General features: G+C 42.9%; 1 protein-coding gene across 4 annotated transcripts in view; it reads right to left on the bottom strand.

The window, feature by feature from the left end:
- The window catches only part of ppef1 (protein phosphatase, EF-hand calcium binding domain 1), a 209,986-nt gene that overhangs the window by 7,448 nt on the left and 186,550 nt on the right, over positions 1-15,988 (bottom strand). For 3 of the 4 annotated variants that reach the window (XM_051927109.1, XM_051927111.1, XM_051927112.1), the window contains 2 exons: positions 13,691-13,775; positions 11,624-13,109 (listed from right to left, as the gene is read on the bottom strand). In XM_051927109.1, coding sequence (XP_051783069.1) covers positions 12,919-13,109; positions 13,691-13,775 — 276 coding nt within the window. In that variant the 3' untranslated portion in view covers positions 11,624-12,918. Of the gene's footprint in view, positions 1-11,623; positions 13,110-13,690; positions 13,776-15,988 lie in introns of those variants that run through there. The other variant, XR_007934848.1, reaches the window with a different exon arrangement.

Below are 15,988 nucleotides of genomic sequence, written 5' to 3'. Positions count from 1 at the left end.
ACCTATCTTATGCATACTTGGTGCAAGTATACAGGTTTTACCATGTTGGAACCCCCCAACTCTCCATTTTGTTTGTGTCTCTTTATTTACAATATATATATTAAGAGAGAGAGAGAGAGAGAGAGATCATTATAATTATGCATAGTACATAATAACAGTACAAAAATGACATAACACATCCATTACCAAGACCATATTCAGCACATCCAAGTACAAATTCCCTCTCATTCCTGTACCTCTCCTGATCTGGTTTTGTTGATATCAGTAAATGGCATTTCTAATCCATGGAGACTGAAATAGCCCACAAACTCTGTCAATGACAATTAGGAAGCAACTGTTGGAAATCCAAAATAGCTATGCGTATCCACTCCTGTAGAATGGGTCGAGGTCTTCCCTTCAAATTTTGCAGCAGCTTGTTTTTTGGTGTGTTAGTGAAGTGAGTCTGCAGGATCTGAAGGTGCCTCCTTAAGCAGATCACAAAGTGTCTCTGTCTTATCTTTGCTGATCAAACACTTTCGTGTTTCATTTGGTTTCTTTGTATTGTATTCTTTTATTGCATTCTTTTATTGCTTTGAAAAACAGCCTTTGAGGTTCCCTGCTGTAAAGTGTACTATTTAAAATAAGCACTGATTGATTATTCCTCTTTTTTGTGATATCCAGAGTACTGAAGGATTGTGCAGTGCCGATACTGTTTTCACATTGTATTAGCAGAATCTTTATTCAGACTGACAGTACTTTCATTCTACTGTAATGAAATCACACCTGTATTTGATCTTAATTTTAAAGCCAAAAAAAAAGGGAAGTATGCACAGGAAAGGCATGGATCCCCTTCCTTTGAGAGAGAAGCAGGGAGTTTAAGGAGTTGAATGGTCACCAAACTGTGGTGTAGATGGAAACAAGTCTTTTTTGAAAAACTAAAGAAAGAAATACAGCCATTATACATATTTTAAGACGTTACGATTGCCATTAAATGATTATTTGTGTCATTTGAAAAATATATGGGGGGGTGGGGGGTCTTGACTGAACAATTCAGAACCTCTTTAAAGATCTGTGGCCCTGTAAAAATTAAGTTTCTCCTGGAACTCGATAAACTGGAATTTTTGCATGTTTTTTGTATTCTTCTCCTTTTTCATTGCCAAATAACCAAATCTTGTTCTCTTAATTTATATTTTTGTAGTTTTTATCTTTAGAAGTAGTACAGAATGACTCAAGAACTGAAATTTTACAGTATGTATTTAGAAAAAATGTTTAGCTACATTGGCCCTGTTTTCTTTTCAACTTGCACTATTTAATATCTATATTATTTTGGATAGTGTTTCTATGAATTTGAGTTAACTTAAAATTTGTAAATGTTTTGTTCATTTTTGTACAGTGGTTTACAGTGTCAGTGTTGTCTTGAGTTGGTTATGTCTTGTATCCAATGTTTTGTACCTAACCAAAGTCAATTCTGGTATGTTTTACATTCTAGCAATAAAGTGATTCTGATTCTGAATTAATTCTGTCTTTCAATCAGCTCCTCTTATGCTCTTATGCAAAATTGTTCAGATTGTTTAATCATAATTGGGTAGGTGGATGTTGATAAGGACACCCTCTTATTCTTTAACTGTCAAAATTATTTAGAATCTTAAAAAGGATTATGGCATGGCATTCAACTCAAAAAAAGCACTGGATATCACTGGCTATATAGAGAATGTACGGATGGGTACAAGTGTAAAACCTGTTCTGTGTTCCACTTGCTAATTTTTGATGTTCTCAGTTTTAGTATGTTTTTTGTATGCTTATGTTTCTAAAGTCGCATGGTTTATTTTTTACTGTTGCATTATAGTTTAAATATATGCAGGCACCTCTCATAAAAATTGATGTAATTGAATCTATATGTTGTGTGGTGTTAAAATTTTCTGATTCTATTTTGCATTTGAATCTGTGCATTACTCTCTGAATCTGTCTTCTGAGAAAAGAAATATATACAAACACTTTGATGAAAACAAATTTAAAATAAAATAAGCCCTACTCTCTCAGGTCGTTTTCTCCATTCTCCAAACTGGCCACCCAGTGGCTGAGATAAATGCTGACATCTTCCTTGATTGGTGAAGTGATTGAAGTGCTTGCAGAGTGTTGCATGTTATTTCTGAGTGGGAGTTAACTACAAAGCAATGTTTGTTCCTGAATCCTTTGTTTTTGGACTGCTAAGAACTCTTTGCGGCTTTTTTCCCCCTTAGGAGGATTTTTTGCAGTCTTTTTCACTGCACAGGAGCAAACTGAGTGTTTGCAGCATGTGGGAGACCTGAAATGCTGTGCATCACAGGAAGAGAACAGAGAAAGTGGCAGTAAGATAAATACATAACCAGAGTTATAGCAGCTAAAAGTAAAAAGTAAGCACATCATCTCACAATTGTGACAATTACAGCATAAGAAGAAAGGATTGCTAGATAAAGCAGTCCATAGCACTCATACCAGTGAGCATTAGCACTTGCATAAGAACAAAGGTGTAAGTGTTCTTTAACTGAGTGAAACACTTTTATTTAAAATACAAATAATGAAGGCAGTGGCACCAGGCTGGTAAGTAAGGAAGTTGTGATAAGCTGCCCGGACACAGACAGACGGACACCATGTTTAAGTCCACCACACGTTTATTGTACATTATAAATACAATGTCCAAGTGCACAAACCCAGTGCCAAAGCACCAATCTCCCCAAAGTCCAGGCTCTCACTCAGTCTCTGCCTGCTCGTCAGGCCGCCTCCTCTCTCCTGCCTCGCAACCTTGTCCACTCCTCACCCGACTCCAGTCCTTCTCTGCAGGGAGGCGGCCCCCTTTTATAAGTGCCCGGATGGGCTCCAGGTGATCCCCGACACTCCCTAGACACTCCCTTGTGTGGCGGAAGTGCCGGCTGTGTTCCCGGAAGCCCTCCGGGTGTTCCCAAATGTCTTCCCCCCAGTACTTCCTGGTGTGGCGGAAGTGGGGTTCCGGGTCCTTCAGGCATGGGGGCGCCCCCTGGCGGAGACCACGGGCCCCTACAGGGTTGGGCTTCCAAGCCCTGCACCCGTGGCCCTCAAAGGAACCAGGGCGGCCGCCCCCTCGTGGTCCGGAGGAGGAATGAGCCCTCCTCCTGTCCTCCTGGACGTCCCGGCTGGGCACCACCCCCAGCTGCGTGCCACAGTACCCCACCGCAAGCTGAGACCCCTGGGCCCAGCGGCCAATCCCGTGAGGGCAGGTTTTCCTCGGCAGGAAGCCGACACACTTCGTTCCAGGGCCCGGTCCTATAAAAAAGAAGACAGAACAAGGGGCGGAGACGCTGCCCTGACGCCGCCACTCGGCGTCTCTCTGACGTCTATACGGGCAACGCTCCCCCTTTTGACCGGCACCCCGGTGCTTGCCAGCTCGGCCCCCCTTTCGTGGCACCCTTGCCCCTCGTGGTGGGACACCGGACGGGAGCGCACGCGCGCCCGTCTCCTCAGCCTTCCGTGGGTTTACCCTCTGCAACCGCAGAGGGTGGCCCTTCTCCAAACGTGAGCATCCTGCCTCACGTTTGCCCTTATCGGAGGAACCGGCATTCTTCCCTCGGCTCCCCCTTTTACTCTTGGACGCGGTGACGGACTGAGTCTCCTTATAGCGTAAAAAGAGACCCTGTCGCGTCTGCGTCCTTTTAACTCGCCTCAAGGCTGCGGCAGGCTTAGGGGGGAGGGCGCTAGGACCCAGGGCACTTAACAGCCCACGTCCTGCTAGTCCCCTCACTGATTCTCCCCTCACCAAGCACACAGCACTCACCGCCACATCTCCTGTAGGAGATCCCCCTTTTGGACTCTGATCACGGGGTTCACAGATCCTGTCGGTGGGACCTCCAACATGCTGTACGGGATCGATGAAACTTACCGGTCCCGCCGTACCTCTCCGGCCGAAGGTTTGCTCGCCGCGCCGTTTCGTCCGCTCTTCCAGCGCCTCCTCTGACGCGACTGGCTTCCCCTCCAGCATCTGCTCCCCAGCACGGAGGGCACCTAGCATTTGTGGATGCGACTCCACAGAACACTGATCAACCGCCAGCGCCTGTAGAGCTGCAGACATGGACGAAAGTACAGCCAGCAGTGAGCCTTCCTTATTGTCAGCTACAGCTGCTGGCTGCTCTTTAAGGCTCTTTGAAGAATGCACGCACCCAGCTGCACATTCTCCCTTATCGGAGGAACTGGCTTCCTCAAGCCGCTTCCTCCGTTTACTGTGGGACGCCGCATCAGTTCGGATCTGCCCATCGTAAGAGGGCAGACCCAGCCCCGCAGGCGTCCGGAGCTTCACAGGGTCGGTCTCCCTTACCTTCCCCGCTGTGCCTCTCTGTCCAGGAGTTCCTGCAGCGCGCCGGTCCCCTCCTGCCTGCGGCTCTCGATCCAACGCCACTGCCATCCCTCCTGAGTCCAGCGTCTCCGCCCGGAGGGCACATTGCTCGGCCGGCAGCGACAGCACGAGCTGGATCTCGCTCTGCAGCTCCTGCAGTATCGCTGCCAAAGAGGAAGAGACAGTCGGCGGTGTGCTTACCTTCCAGGCGGCGCCACTCACCGACTGCTCTCCGTGGGCTCTTTCCTGCAGCCCACTCGGGTTACTTTGAAGCACGGGACAAACATTCCCTGCTCTCGCCTCCGACCAATCGCTGGCGAGAGGACAGGACACGCTGTCCAATCCCGTGCCTGTTATGAGGAGGGACTCCTGGTCCGCCGCCATTTTGGCTCTACTGCCCCTGGTGCGGCGCCATTCTGGCTCTTGGAGTTGCAGCTCCATACTTTCTGCAGCTCTCCCGACTGCCGCCTCCGCGCTGCCGACGGCCCGTGGACCGGCACGCCTCTGCCACAGACGCGGATCCGGGCATACCCTGCCGGTAACAAAAGAGGGAAGTCCTACCCCGCAGGGCAGACCGTTGTTATGCAGGGCACTCACCTCCCGGATCCCGTCATCCAGCCGTATCTGCTGCATACTGGCCTTTCCTTCAGCGATACCGTCCTGGCCGCCGTTTCCGACAGCACGTTGGTCGGAGTCTGCTGCACTCCAGCCACGCCCGTTGGTGCTCCTCCGCACCCAGGGGTAAGAGCCGTTTTGCAGACTACTGGCAGTCCCAGGGGAGAATCGCTCCCGCGGAGTTGTGCATGCGTCGCTCCCGCGGCGCGTGTGGGGGTTCCGCTGCTGCGCCGGGCTGCTCACAGAACATTTTTTCTCTACAGGTTCCTGCCTTGAACCAGGCAGACCATCCTGCCGACTACGCCACTGTGATAAGCTGCCCGGACACAGACAGACGGACACCATGTTTAAGTCCACCACACGTTTATTGTACATTATAAATACAATGTCCAAGTGCACAAACCCAGTGCCAAAGCACCAATCTCCCCAAAGTCCAGGCTCTCACTCAGTCTCTGCCTGCTCGTCAGGCCGCCTCCTCTCTCCTGCCTCGCAACCTTGTCCACTCCTCACCCGACTCCAGTCCTTCTCTGCAGGGAGGCGGCCCCTTTTATAAGTGCCCGGATGGGCTCCAGGTGATCCCCGACACTCCCTAGACACTCCCTTGTGTGGCGGAAGTGCCGGCTGTGTTCCCGGAAGCCCTCCGGGTGTTCCCAAACGTCTTCCCCCCAGTACTTCCTGGTGTGGCGGAAGTGGGGTTCCGGGTCCTTCAGGCATGGGGGCGCCCCCTGGCGGAGACCACGGGCCCCTACAGGGTTGGGCTTCCAAGCCCTGCACCCGTGGCCCTCAAAGGAACCAGGGCGGCCGCCCCCTCGTGGTCCGGAGGAGGAATGAGCCCTCCTCCTGTCCTCCTGGGCATCCCGGCTGGGCACCACCCCCAGCCGCGTGCCACAAAGTAATAAGAGGGGCACAGAGTTAGGAAAAAGCCAACTACAGTAGCAAGAATAAGAAAAGGAAATGTTAGTAACTTCAAAGAGGTACACACAGCAGGCAGTCCAGGGGTGATAGTATTACAGGAGTTTTAAGGAGCTAAATAACTGCAGAAGTTTCTTTATATTGATATTTAACTTCTTAATTTAAATCATTTAATTTAAATAATTTACATTTTGATTAAAAGGTGTTGACCTTTTGACTAATCGAAATTTTAATAATGAGGCCAATACAATACACATCATTTGCTTGGATAAGCCATGCCACATACAGCCCTACGTATGCAGGAGATGCCAGCTGATCCAGCACCTCGAGCTCAGGGTCACTAAAGTTGAAGATCAAGTGGGTAACCTGCGTTGTTGTAGAGAATTGGCAGATTGTATCCAAGTGTCCCTTAGTAAGGTGGTGAGTACCCACAAGGTGGCATGGGAAGAGATTTAAGACCAGAGAGGTAGAGATACATGGATCACAGTTGAATGTAATCCACAATGTAAAGGGTGAATCACAAGAGCATCAACTGCAGAATTAGAAGTGTCAAACCTCTTTTAGGAACTTGTGGAGCTGGAGGTAAACAATGATAACTCTAAAGTAGTAGGAAAGTATGAGTGCCCCAACAAATCACCACTAAACATGTCCCCAGAAAGGGAAAGGTAATGATACTGGGAGATTCAATCATAAGTGGGACAGAGAAACAAGTTTGCTCCAGAGACAGAGTCTCGATAGGCATGTTGTCTACCAAGTGCACAGGTGACAGAACTCCCTGAAAAGGTGCATAGGCTGTCAGTTCTGTTGTCCAAATTAAAACAGTTAGGTGCCAAACTGACAAAGTAGTGCTCTCCAAAGTTTTGCATGTCCCATGTGCCAGCCCAGGTAAGACTGAGGAGATTAGAAAGTTTAACATGTAGCATAAATCTTGGTGTAGGCTAGAAGGACGAAGGTTTATGGGACATCGGGACTCCCTCTGGAACAAATGGGACCTGTTTCACCAAGAAGGGTTACTTCTGAAGCACAGGGGTACTGATGCGTTGAGGAGGTGTATGAGTAAATTAGTCAAGGATTTTTTAAATTAGAGAATGAAGGGCAGAGAGTTTAGGACAGGCTAGGTTTAGAATTGTACATGAACAGTAGTGGAATAACGAAATATGCATGGCAAATTAATTTCTAGCCCAAAGTTAAAGTGTCAAAGTAAAGTAAGTAATACATTACAAATTGCTTGATGTCAAAAAGAATTTAAATGCATGTCTTCAATTGAATGATGAGCCACATCTTAGTGAGGACGTCTGGATTCAACTAGAAAGCAACACAAATGAAGGCCTGATATTAGAAGTGAGTTACACTTTTCCCAGTGCTCTTTTTAATAATATTAACAAGGCAAGTTTACAGGGGGATACTATAGTTATGGCGGACTTTAATTACCTAAATATTAACTAGACTAATCTTCCAAGTTGTGGAACAAAGAGCAGGAGTTTATAGACATAATCAGTGACTGTTTTTAACATGGTATGTTAAGGACTAACAAGAGGGGAAGCATGTCTAGATTTAGCATTTTGTAATATAAATCAGGGTGAAGAGGTGATTGAACCAGTAAGGTCCACTGAACATAAAATAATACATTTCACTATGTTTTGGCAGAGAGAATAAACAAAAACTTAAACTGTTAAAGGCCATGTCACAGTGTGTGACTTTTCCAGTGATTTCAGTTATAGCTGTTATTTACATTATCTTAGTAAGTTGGAGGCAGTTGGCAGCATATGTCATAATGTGACATACCAAGCAACTCAATTCAAGTAGTCTTTGACTCATACGGTCAAAACCAAAAAGGCTTAATTTTGTATTTAGTCATAGGGGCAGTACTATTTTGGACCTTACAAACAGAACAGAAGCTTGTCTGCTTGATGGCTTGTGTTTTAAATGCCACAACAGAATGGAAACAAGAAAAAGGGCAGTGATTGTGGCTGAATTTGCAGTACCCATTAACACTCTGTACAGCACTGGCTCTGTCAGGCACCACATTATTTGCTGTCACAAAAGGAGGCAAACACAACTGCGTTGGAAGGATGGCATGCAGTCCCTAAATTTAACATTGCCAGCGATTTTCAGTCAAGTTAATTTACATGGTCCGGCAATGAAATCAGCAACAGCAGTCAGGAAATCTGATATACCCTACTAATTTTAGCAGGGCAAATTCTGAGCAGGTATTGCAAAGTCTAAAAGGAACAAAGTGGGACAAAGCTTTTAAGTATGGAGATAGTCAAGGAGCAGTGGAACAGGCTTAAAAATATTTTACATATAATCTGTCCCAGTAGTGGAACCAAATAATTGCTGGTACTCTCAGTTTTTTTGGCCTCCCATTTCTCCTCGTGATGCAATATAAATTTTATATTATTTCGTAATGAAGTGGTGGGGGAGATCCCTCAGAGTTTTGAGCGCATTGTTATATGTACATTACAACAAAGACTGGGGGGTCCCCTTTGGGAATTGAGTATATTAAACAGCGGTGGGAAGGAGGGGGTTCCCTCTTGGAGTTTCCAGTATACTGAAAGAGCGGTGGTGGTTAGTGGTGGGCAGAACATAAGAACTGCTGATGCTCAGCCACTGAAATGGAATAAACTGTAAAGGCCCAATTCAAGTAATAAGGAGCAACTTATTCCCCAAATTTGGAGCATTATAAAGAGACAGAAAAGAAGCTGCAAGGCCGAATACACGACTAGTAACTCCAGCACTAACCTTAGGGAGAATGACACCAACAGTTGAAAAAGCTATAAAAACTAAAGGACAGTTACACAGAAATATAGCAGAAAAGGCGAGATTCTAAAGAGATTCTAAAGTGGTTTCTAATAATGTGCAGGTTTTTAGTTTATATAGCTTGATATGTGGAGTACAAGTTAAAGGAGATTAAGCTTTACCATACACCAAGTGAAGCAAGGCAGTGCTAGAAAAAGTGCAGAGAAGAGTGGCTAGGCTGATTTCAGGACAGTAAGGTAACAGGTATAAAGAAAGATTAAAGGAGTTGAACCATTTCAGTTTAAGCAAACAGCCATTAAAATGTAACTTGACTAAAGTTTTTAAAATTATGAAGGGAATTAGTACAGCAGATCCCAGCTGTTACTTTAAAATTAAAATTAATTTTTTTAAGTAGGAACATTGCAACCCAAATGGAAACTTGTTAAAGGTAAATTTCAGTAAAATGGCATGAAGTTTTTCTTCACACAGAGAACCATAGCCACATGGAATACATTACAGAGTAGGACAATGACTGACTGACTGACTTTAGGTACATTCAGAACTCAGCTTGTTATTCTGGAGAAATTAGATGGATAGGATTGGCAAGCTTTTTTGGGTTGAAAAGGCAATTTTTTTGTAAAGTCCAAATGAGTGTGGGTGTATGCATGAGTGTTCTGTGATACACTGGCTCCCTGTCCACAGACATGGTACCCAACATTGCTGACACTGGCACCGGTCCCCACAATCTTGAATTGAATTAAGCAAGTTAATAATGTATGGAGACTGTTCATGTTCTTTTTGCATGTTAATATCATTATATGAAGAAAACTGTGAAATAGGATGATCAGATTTGAGCAGAAGACAAAGGAGACATAGTTCTTGTTCTGCAGTGCTGTTATGCATGATGAAATATAAGGCCTTTAATTAATTCAACTTGAACCACCTTGAAAGGTACAACACTGCATATAAAATAAAAGTCACTTTCAGCTTTTTCTATACCTTTCCTTGCATTCCATTTTGTTTGAGCTCTTCCATGGCTGACCTTTTATCCCTCTGCCTTATTTCTTGTGTACCAAATGAACAATGTATCCTGAGACCTCCTAAATGAATTGTGTCACGTTTGCTAAACATAAAGAAAAAAAGAAACCAAGGGACAGTGTTCCCTGGCTAATGTTTATGATCAAATTTCACGTCTTCTTGGTTTATTTTAAATTATTTTTTATAATTATTATTCTAATGATGAATTTTCTAGGGCGGCACGGTGGCGCAGTGGGTAGCGCTGCTGCCTCGCAGTTGGGAGATCTGGGGACCTGGGTTCGATTCCCGGGTCCTCCCTGCGTGGAGTTTGCATGTTCTCCCCGTGCCTGCGTGGGTTTCCTCCGGGCGCTCCGGTTTCCTCTCACAGTCCAAAGACATGCAGGTTAGGTGGATTGGTGATTCTAAATTGGCCCTAGTGTGTGCTTGGTGTGTGGGTGTGTTTGTGTGTGTCCTGCGGTGGGTTGGCACCCTGCCCAGGATTGTTTCCTGCCTTGTGCCCTGTGTTGGCTGGGATTGGCTCCAGCAGACCCCCGTGACCCTGTGTTCGGATTCAGCGGGTTGGAAAATGGATGGATGGATGAATTTTCTATGAATATTGTTATATTTATTTATGATTCATTTTCTATGTATGTCTGTTGTGTTCTGTGACTGGTACCTTAGGAGGTGCTGCCACCCTGATGTCATTCCAGCTGAGACCTCCCTCTGCCTAAATCCTGAGCCAGGAAAAAGATCTCAGTAGTGGTGTATTGTATTTGGAAGGAGACACTGTGGGAATTGTTTTTTGCTTGAATTTTCTGGCTGTTTTCTGTTCTGGTGTCTAATGTATGATTGAGTTTTGGAAGTTGTTCTCTGTGCACTGCCTATAGCCAATTCTTTTTTACTCTTTTAAGTATTTTCTGTATTATTTTCTATTTTTGAAAAATGTATTCATAGTCATAAATTTTGTTTTGGTTTGCATTGTCTCTTCAAGTTAAAGTTTTTTTTTTTTTTAATTCTTTAATTTCACTTGACAGGCTTCTACAATATTTTGTAACTTTAAAGGGCAGTTTCCTCATTTTGGGCCAGGTTTTGCAGTCTGTAGTGTTGGTTAGGCTCTTGAGGACAGGCCAGTGGAGATCCTGCCCTGCTCTATTAGCTTTTTGCAAGGCCTCATGCCCTTTATGCTATGGTTCTGACAGTTAGAATGGCTCCTGAACCAGAATGCTTGTAAGTCAGGCCCATCAGCTACAGGGTAAGGAAATGCTATGAATTAACTCTCATATGTGCAGTTAAAAATGTGAGTTGTTGTCCAGTAAATCCAAGTGGCCCAGAACTGTGAGAAACTTCTGAAAGGAATTAATAAGTATTTCAGAAGAATATTAATGGTTACATAATAAAATGTTGATCATAATGGACTGTAGTTGGTTTGTACCTTAATCCGAGTTGGGAAAGACACCAACTCCTCATTACCCTGAACTGGATGTATATGTTAAAAATGAATTAGTGGATGGATGGTGAACAGTCACAGGGTACATAAAGACCATCATTTAAAGCGGTGTGGCAGATTAAATAGCTTGCTTCCTTTCTTAATAGTGTTATGCTTTACTGGAAATTATTTTCTATGGTAAAAATATATGCAAAATGTTATCTTCTTTTGCTAAGTGGTGTCAAAGGAGTTGATAAAATAACAATACTGATTTTTTAGGCAAAAGAAAGTTAAGTAATGATTGTAAATGATTGGGGACTATAACGGAATAGTAGTCTAGCTCTATGTTCTACCCCTTGAGACAAAACAAAGATTCTCAGCAACCAAGCAACAGAAATGTTCCTTTAGCTCACTTGGTACAGCCACTACATTTCTAACCAGCAGAAAGATGGCACGTCTTTTGCTCAGTTTCTGTCAGAGGACATTCAGTTGGCTACTGCAGTATTTATTTTTTTTACTGATTTTCTTAGGGATGCCTGATTACTTTGGTTTGACTTCTTTAAATCTTATTGCACATTTTGTTTTTTATAAACTACAGTATATGCTTTCTAAACACCTGAGTCAAGCTTTGCAACCTGCCTTTTTTTTTAGGTGCTCTGCAATGAATTCCTGCTCTGACTCATTCCAAATGCCAAATTCAAGCTGTCCTGATCTCCACTAACTGCTGTGTAACACTGAGGTCATGTAAAGTTGTCTGTAGGTGGTCTTCGAAGATTAGAGGATGGCAGCGATGAATGTGATCAGAAATAAAAAGAGTAGTGTCTGATTCAAGTTTGTATCAGGGTAAGACATTTTATGGTAAAAGAACGTAAAGCTTTTAAGACACTTTAAAGAAATATTAGTGTTTTTACTCAATGTACAATTAAAAAGAAAGATTTCCGATATTTGTGTTAAATAGCCGATGCAGAAAATATCCCTCAGAATCAAGGTTTGAAGTACAAAAGCTTTCCATCAAAGCTTGCATTAAAGATATACAGTAGCCTTTCCAAACTAGGTGGAAGCACACAGTGTGGTAACAGATATAAAAAAAGAAAAGCATCACAAAATGCTGAAGATTAAAGAGATTATCATTATAGATGTTACCATCATCTGTTATGCAGCAAGAAGAATGCTGCCATAACACAAGAGGATGAATCAGATGTCAGGGCACTTTCATGAGGCACACATTTCCAAGATGTGCTAAACTATGAAATGCACGTTAAAGCATAAAAATTACAATTCACTAACAAACAAAACAAAAAAAGAAAAAAAGAATAATGGATGCATTTCTACATTCATTACAAAATGATTATCGTGAACAGTCTAATGGCTTTAATAAAATGCTAGGTTCGGTTAGCCAGCACAGGCTTACAGTTAGCTGGCTCTTTGAAGGTTTCAGTGTTAAAGTCATCCATTAGCGTTATCAAGCAAATCCATTGAAAAATGCAGCAACTGAAAAATAATAAATACTTGTAAACATGTATAAAAGATGTTCCAATATAGTGTTTGAGCACATACTCTTCAAACAGCACACTTTCTTTTTAGAGGGTCTAATATTCCACTGAAGAGGCTAAACAGCCTAATCATCAAATTCATTAAACCTACTGATACTCACTTCTATGATTCCACATGTCCAAGCAGTTCCTTATTTTTCCTACTGTACATGTTGCATGGTTTTGAGATGTTTTGTTATTGTTTATATTAATAGACCTGTGCCATCACTCTGACTGTGTCTTCACAGAAGAGCACCACGTAATAATAAGCTCAATATACAGTAACTGCAGATTTCAAAAGAAGAAAAAAGTAGGTGCAGGAGTACTGAAGAACTCTTAGTCTTTAAAAATTTTGTTTAGTTTTCTTTGCTGTCCAGTTTATGTACCACGCGGAATGCCTCCAAGAACTCATTGAAGTCAATACTGCCATCTTTGTTGTAATCAATGCTCCGGGCCAGGTCATCAATAGCTTCATCGTCAATAGGGATGTGGAGGTGAGAACTGAAAAGCTTCCAAGTCTGTCGGAACTCTTCAATCGAGATTAGTCCTACAAATGAGGAACATGTAAGCATATGATAATTATGAATACCAAGATGAATGCAGATATCTATTTAGCTCTGATTCATGCAGCAACATCATCAGACCATCTTCTTAAACACACAAAGGAGTTTGTTCCTGCCCACACAGATGATAGGTTCATGGACACATACACCAAGGAGCTGATACTGATTGCAAGATTTCCTTCAAAATGTTGTGTATGAATGTATAGTAAGCCACATTTAACTGGGCAGTTATTGGCTTTTTGTCTAATGTCTATAAATGTGATGGTGATAATACACTAATTAATCTCAATAAAGCTTTTTCAACATTTACATTCGTATCTCACGGATGCCTTGTTTGATTATCCTTCTAGCATTACAACACATTTCTTCCAATTGCAATTTTTTTATATCTAGATTAAAGAGAATTCAGAGTCACAGGAAGCCAATGATCACAAAGACAAAAAAATAAGAGCAACTTTACTACAGCAAATGGGTTGCAAATTAAAGTTACACTGATGACAGATAAAGGTAGGTTAATTCTTTATTGCAAGCTTTTACACAGTCTGTGTTCAACAAGTAAACTCACCTGAATGGTCTTTATCGATGATATTAAAGATGATTTCCAGATCAGTTCGATATCTATAAAGGGTCTCCATCAAGCATGGTGTAACCTTTAAAAAGGGTTATACAAATAACCTTTATTTATATAGGATATTTGTATGGAAGCTTTATCCTAAGACAAATGTTTACATATTTTTTTTTTGTTTTTCATTGAAAGAAGTAGCAACTTTTTGGAGTAGACTACAGTTCTTTAGCTACTGTTCCATGTATGATATACATTGGTATTTTAAAACATTTATTGTAGCTGCTCCAACTTTACAGACTTAAATAAACAAATATTCCACTCAGGAAACAGAAAGGATTAATCTAATAGTGAGACAAATTAACTATTTATAAGCTAGTATTACTCTATATACTCTATATAGTCACACATATGTATCTGGGGACCACCTTCCTGGCTCTGGTGTAGTAAGAAGCTCCAGTCTGATACAAGGGGCGCTGACCCTAACATTATCTTTTCCTTCCTCCTCCACAGCCAATAAAAGACTGCCAAGAAGGTCTACTGACACCACCCCGCCACTAAGAGGAAACTCCGCCCCTTCTGGTATCATCCCTATAAAGTCAAGCCATTCCTGAAAGGTGGCATCAGATACCCAATTGACACTCATGAAGAATAGAGATCGTGAGCACACAGCCATATGATGTAAGCCTCATACTGTTTTTATTTTTGAGAAATTTGTCAGCTCTCTTTTCTGTTAATATTAAAAGGGGTTACCAGGGAGGTACCCCAACCTTTCCTTGGCATCTCAAGTTGTCTACTTTTCCAGTCACCCCTACAGCACTGTTATAATATGTTTTGTTATTAAGTTTAATGTCACTGTTCTCTGTGCCCACTGTTATGGACCCATTCATACAGGCAAACCAAGTATGGTACGTAGGGGCTCAGCATCAGCATTTAGAATTGCCGAGCCAAGCACAGGACTAGAGAGCCAAAGACAACTGGAGAATTGAATAGTCAGCCTAAAGACAGACTAGTGTATATTTCTGTCTTTTGTCAGCACAGAAATCCTCTTTCCTTGTTGGGAGAATGAGAACTGCATGTAGGCATTGTGCTATTCTTGTATTTTTGAAGGTGGGGTTTGAGTCCTTTCCTGTCCTTGTTTGGATCCAGAAAAAGAGGCTGCACATGGAGCAACCAGTATGTAAGGATGGACGTACGGCCAATACACTTTGAAGCTAACGGACGGAAGATTATGTCTTCCGTCGGTAAAATCCTTTCAGCGTGGCAATGAAAGATGGCAGACTGCGTTGATCAAGACCCCCACATGCTTGATTGTCTGTCATAAGCTTCCCGTCTGTAATACCGCGTGAAACCATCAGTAAAGCGCGCTAAATTATCCTTATACTTCTCATGTAATCTTGTAACCGTCATACTACATGCTGGAGGGGGATAATACGTTTTTAATTTATAATTATTTAAATTCAGGTTAATTAAAACACCGCAATTGTAAAGAACACATTTCCGGAGAGCTAATGCCTCTTAAGGAAACAAGCATATATATATATATATATATATATATATATAGTATAAATTGTATAAATTAAGAACATAAACCTATTATATACTGCTCCACGGTATTTGACAAATTATTATCTTTTGAAACAAGTATAAGGTTCTTATAAATATGTGTAGGTACTGTGATGGATGGCCGGGGATCATGCCCTACCGGGAGGCCTGGAAAAGCAGGGGACCAGGAGAAGGGCAATTCACACCCTGGACATGAGAGGGCAGCCTGTCTGGGTTGCATCTGGGCCATGGTCTTGGGGTATAGCAGCTCAAACTTGTTGGGGTCTGTGGCCACCGCCACGGGGTGCCTGGACAGCTCCAGAAACAAGGTCTGCAGCACTTCCACCCGGAAGTGCTGCCAGAAGAGGAGCTGGATTCACAGGCAGCACTTCCATTACACCCAGAAGTGCTGCCAGAAGTTAATCGGATAGCACCTGGAGCACTTCCAGGTGCAGTATAAATGAGGCCGCCTCACTCCAGTTGAGGAGCCAGAGTCGGGATGCAGAGGATGGAGCTTGCAACTAGAGGAGTGACGGCGGCAGAAGGAAAAGAAGAGAAGTAAAAAGAGACTGAGTATTGTGCTGATTTATGCATGGTGTGGTGTAAATAAGGAAAAGTATAATAAACGTGTGTTTTGGACATCGTGTGTCCTTGGTGTTTGTCTCTAGCCGGGCTGATCTTCTACAGTACATAATGAACATAAGAATGGTATGTTCATGTATGTATATTCAAATAAATGAAGTCAACTTACTTACT

The sequence above is a fragment of the Erpetoichthys calabaricus genome, chromosome 4 (assembly GCF_900747795.2).
Source record: "Erpetoichthys calabaricus chromosome 4, fErpCal1.3, whole genome shotgun sequence".
Lineage (NCBI taxonomy): Eukaryota > Metazoa > Chordata > Cladistia > Polypteriformes > Polypteridae > Erpetoichthys > Erpetoichthys calabaricus.
The sequence above is the reverse complement of the archived record's forward strand: the minus strand, read 5'-3'. Positions and strand labels throughout refer to the sequence as shown.